The sequence below is a fragment of the Thalia democratica genome, chromosome 3 (assembly GCF_965202585.1).
Source record: "Thalia democratica chromosome 3, ktThaDemo2.hap1.1, whole genome shotgun sequence".
NCBI classification, from domain to species: Eukaryota; Metazoa; Chordata; class Thaliacea; order Salpida; family Salpidae; genus Thalia; species Thalia democratica.
This window is the reverse complement of record NC_139167.1, coordinates 54,773,739-54,779,337: the sequence shown is the minus strand read 5'-3', so window position 1 is coordinate 54,779,337 and position 5,599 is coordinate 54,773,739. Positions and strand designations below refer to the sequence as shown.

Below are 5,599 nucleotides of genomic sequence, written 5' to 3'. Positions count from 1 at the left end.
CAAATTAATTGTTTGAGTTATTCTAAAAATCAAATATTTTTGATTCACAATAGTTTATTAACGATAAAAAAAGCTAAAAATTTTTGGTCCTAGAAATAACAACGGTCCTGTGCACAAAGAACCTCACGAAAGTTACTTTGATAGTGAAACAGTCGAGATTAATTCTTGATATTTTTGTTATAACAAACTTAATCAACCTTTTCACACTGTGAAAAGCTGTTTGAAAAATTTTGCTTTATAAGCTTTAAATATTTTTCTAAAAAAATCAATTAACTTACAAAAATAATGCAAAGTAAGTCTTAAGTTCGCGTAATACACTCCTAATGAATAAATAAAAATCAAATTTAATGTTTCTACGTTATAAAAACTACGTGTAGAGAAATTATCACAAAGAATATTCCAAACTTATAAATTTCTTCATTTCACTTATAGTAATCGCAAAACATAAAAGGTAATATTTAGAAAAAAATCAAAAATAAAAATAAAAATATTGAATACTCAGTTCATTCATAATACTCGCAAATAAAAGGATATCCTTCAGTAGTTACGTACGTATACCAAGTAGCTAATAGTCCGTTCTGGTTTACCATCAACACATACCTGAAATTAGTTTAAAAAAGATTTGAACATCAAGTTTAATGAAAAATTAAATCTAAAATTAAAGCTATACAGGTTGTTTTGAATTTTTAAAAGGTTTTGTTTTATAAGTATACATTAAGAAAAACTAACTTGTTTATCTGTATAATTCTCATACTACTCATAACAAAGAATAGTCGCTGTAAACTAAGTATTATAAATGTCATGCCACTAGTGATGACATAAAAAAAAAGAAAAAAATTGATAGATTAAAAAAACGTTTATATATAACCACTGAGCTAAAAAAAAATGCGTTTTTATATTTAAGAAAAAAGATAATTTTGTTCCATAACAACGTTATAAGTTTTACATTACACAAAACTCGGAGAGAACGTGCGTGCTTACTTTTTGACTTTAAAACTCTGTAAAAAAGAATATATCAGTTTTAGATGGTTTTATGACGTAACCATACTCACCTGTTGCTGATGGGGTGCGCATAATGCCATCCTTTTAGAGTGAGGGATTCACCCAAAACTTTGTTGTTTTTCGAATACCTCCAAGGATCCGCGGAGCTGCCCCTTCTGATGCCGACTTGGTAGAAGTTGTTGCTCAAACTCGGTAAATTTTGAATTTTTCGGCTGCGTGAAAAAAAACTTATACGTTGATAAAGTGTTAGCAACAATTTGTGCAGTACTTTTTCGCTATTAAACTGACGTGTGGTTTTTCTGTGTTAACAAGTTAACACGCTTCAACGGAATTGTGTAAAGAAATATAAATACTGCGAGGAAAGAATAGAAGGTAAAGTAGGTGAATATGTGTATTTACTAAAGATAAGCATAAATAGTATAGAAAAAGAGTTAACATTATATACAATATATGTTGTATAATCCGACTGTTATAAATTACAAAAAAAGTTCTAAATAATTATATTATAAATCTAATTAATAAATTTTAATTTAAGTACTACGAAATGCTATACACTTATCATTTAATTACGTTTCAAGGTATTTAAAGCTATATATATAAAGTTAGGAGTGAAACAAAACTACACAATGTAAATAATGATGAAATCTAGATTGAAAAAAGTTAAGTAGAATTAGTGAAGTAGAAAATAAAAATCAACTATTTACTACAAGATCCCAAAAACTGTGTTAACTTGTTTAACACACAAAAACATATGTTAGTTCAATGAACAAAATGTACTATGAAATTTGTTTTTATTATATATTTCAGCGAGCTTGCTTTGCTAGAATCTTTATTAAGAAACAATTAGTTTGGAAATTTATAATTTTTTTTTGTGTTTTAATAAAATAAAATATTTTTGAGTAAAGTGAGTTGTTTGACAGTGGATAAAAAATTCTTTAAAACCTAATTTTAGTTTTTGATGTTTTGAAAAGTGTTTGAGTTTAAATGATTTTGTTTAATCCAACATATTTATTATAAAACAATTGACAGTTAATGACCACAAATGTCACTTAACTTTATGACAGTACGTGTTTTAATCAAAATTTTTATTACTATAGATTATAAATTATCTAATTTAACAAATTTATTCTTTTAAGTCTTTAAATATTTTAAATATAATTTTTCTTTAATTCATACTTTACCTCCTTGAACTTTGTTCCTTCCAAAATTCCAACGACTCACTTTGCCACAGATCTCCTTCTGTAAAAATTTTTGAGTAAAAAAAATTAAAAATTATTTCATATTAAATGCTTTTATATATTACTTTTATCTGGATATCTTGCTTTACAGTAGTTTTTCGCTTCAAGAAAACCTTTGTTTTTATTCACAACGACAAGCTTTTGCACTGTTTTTATTTGATTAATTATTTTACTATTGTTTTTTATTTTATTAATTTAAATTTTAGTTTAACTAATTCATTTAAAATTTAAACTATCTACAAACGATTTAATGTTGGTATGATTTTTTTTTTGGTTCACAACCACCATTTTTTCTGTGTTTATCAAGTTTTAACTTATTTGATTTTGCTTACAGCAACCAGTTTTTGCTTTGTTTACGTTTCAATTGTTAACTGTTTATTCTTAATTTTTTACACGGTAATGGACTAAAAAAAAATTTATTTTTTTCTATTTATTTCATTGATGAACATACAATACATATTTGTAATTTATAAAGCAATGTTGATGTTAAAAAATGTAGACCCTAACTTTGTTTATTTCTTTTTTTAAGCAAAAGCAAAGAATTTTCGACAAAAAGTATAAATTACTATAAAGGCATATTAAAACAAATTTAAGTCAAAAACTAATTGAACTTATTATTTATATGTTTAGTTGCATTTTTTAACCGACCAAGAACTCTTTGAGTTGTAAGTAAAGTTGTTGGTGCTGCAGTTGTTGTTTCTGTTAGTTTAATAATTTATAGTTTTATATGAAACTATTTAAATATATTATATAATTACTAATGTGTTTTGACTACTTAAAAAGGTTAGTTAATGAGTGTATCATTGTAAAGATTTTAATTTGTTAAGTACTAAACATCTTTACAGTTTAACAACATTTTTTACTACTAGCATATAATCTATGTTGTGAAAATTGTACAAAAGATAAACTGATAAAGGTACTATTAATTTTTCATAACGAAACAGCACAATTATAAGAAAAGAGCGTTTTTAAAAGTTACTAACGCAAAGGCACGCACTTAGGCGGTATAAGCTGCCACATTGAAAACTGGAATCCTGTGTCAACACATTTGTTGAAGCGCAAGCAACTATCGTCCAATTGGTATCCATTTTCGCAGGAATACTCGCAACTGCTGTTGGTTTTATACCCGTCACTGCATTTCACATACCCGTTTGTTATGTTTGCTATTGGTGGGCAATCTGTTGGTTTGTCTGTAAATATTTAGATTATAATTTTATAATAGATATTTTAAAGCGAACTTGTAATACAAGAATTCTTACCTTCTGTTAAATTTCCACTTACAAACGCAAAACAAAAAAATGACATTGACAAATGTGAAAAACTAATAAAAATCATCTGAATGAAAAAATTGTCTCTTAAAATACTGACTTATTCTTTTATAAAAATAAATTCATGAAACTGCTTGAACTATAAAAGTTATTGAACAGAAAACAAATAAACAAACTTCTATTCCAACATAATTTCTGAAATTTTATATGATATCTTATAGTTATAAATCTGTAGTCCTAAAAAAATTATATTTTAAAATAAAAACTCTAAGCTAATATTGTAAAATACTATTATAAAACTTTTTTCAACTAGGAGTTAATAGCACAAACAAATAAATGAATTAAGATAAAGTACAAAATATTAACTTATAGCAGTTAACGTGATTCATAACTTCCTTTTAAATATGAACTTTTATTTCCAGTTTAAAAAAACGTGACTGTTACAAACTCATAAAAATTTTCTCAAACAATTTTGTTATGACGGAATATGATATCATTCTTTTTTAGTATAATTGTCCAAGAGCCTAAAAAAGTGTTTATATGTATATATCTTAAATAAGATTGACTAATGTTCTTAATTAATATTAATCTGAAGTTATGGCGGAGATATCAAAAATAATTGCTCTTTTGTTATATATCACCACTATGCAAGGTTTTTTCCTTTATGCCTCGTTATAGCCAAGTTCGTTCCAAAGGGCTATATCGACTACTTGAGGAAATCATGATGTAGTTAAACTTTTATGAGGTTAATAGCTGTTTATTGTTAGTATAAATTTTACAAACTTTTTACTACTTTGTCATTCGGTTTTGAATCTTTATAAGTTTATCAAACACACTTCAAACTTATTTGTAAATGTTAACAATAATAATTATGTTAGTACGATTGTAAAACTACTATATAAAATTTTAAAAACTAGTTATAAACAAAAAACAACTTTATATAAAAAGTATGCCTACATAATTTTACCCCAGTATGTAGGCACTAGGCAGACATAATAATGATTATTTTAAAAAATTGTAAAAAAAACTAAAACAAAACGCTTTTAATTGTCTTAAAATATTTTATTTATCAAAACGTAGTTAGTTTTAATTTTACTAACTTTGTATTTGTACAATAGTATATATTAATAAAACTAACGATAGTTTATTTATTTAATTTGCTTTTTTTGCATTTTTGTCCTAAATTCTTCCGACATAATAATTTTTTTTTAGTTACCTACCTCCTAACTATAACTTATAGGTTTACTATCATTTCTAACCCGATCATTTCTAACCTACTATTTCTAACTCAATCATTTCTAACACGATCATTTCTAACTCATTCACTTCTAACCTGATAAGTAAAAATTTCTTTACTTAAGATTTATTGATGAGAATATATTATAAAAACATTAACAAAATTATATTAGAATTAAAATTATCTTACTTTGTCTCAAGGAAAACTTCATAGTAATTTATATTTAAGAGTATTAATTATTAAAAATTTCATATTAATTTTAGTTTTAACCTATATAACTTCAACTTATTTTATTAATTTTTACGTTATTATATTTAACAGTTTGCATAAATCAAACTTTTTGTTATTTCGGTTATATAAGATTTACTAAACAATTTTTCAATATTTATAAATTTTGCTTTATTTGACTGCCCAAAGTAAACTGTTAAAACTTTATTAAGTTACATCTTCTTGTTATTTACGTAACCTGAATGTTATAACGCAAGTAAATAAAAAAAAAGTTAAACTATTATAAACAAATTTTCAGATACAAAAATCTTCAAATCTACGCTGTAAGTCTAGTGCAAACTTTGTATAGTTATCATTTAATCAACAATACTTATAGTCCTTCAATTTAAAATTTTAACTTAAAAATTTATGCAAACTATTCTACAACTTGCACTGACCTTTTCAAAAAAAAATACTTTAACAAGCATTAAAGGGATTTTTTATTTTAATTAACAAAAATGTTATAAACAATGTATACAGTAACAAAATAACAACTGATTCGTGTACTTTAACTATTTATAACAACCTGATAATCAACTGTAGTATAAAAAAGTAATTTTGAAAAAGGTCAAATTATGAATCCTGTC

The 5,599-nt window shown here is 24.8% G+C and overlaps 1 protein-coding gene across 1 annotated transcript; it reads right to left on the bottom strand.

Annotated features, from left to right (window-relative positions):
- Positions 1-466: 466 nt before the first annotated feature.
- Positions 467-4,819, bottom strand: LOC145832419 (uncharacterized). The gene is made up of 7 exons (XM_082939735.1): positions 4,783-4,819; positions 3,224-3,418; positions 2,889-2,939; positions 2,306-2,386; positions 2,184-2,241; positions 1,053-1,214; positions 467-600 (listed from the first exon to the last, which is right to left on the bottom strand). Exons 1-7 carry the CDS (start codon positions 4,817-4,819, stop codon positions 504-506), a joined length of 681 nt encoding a protein of 226 aa, XP_082795861.1. The 3' UTR covers positions 467-503.
- Between the last annotated feature and the right edge of the window lie 780 nt (positions 4,820-5,599).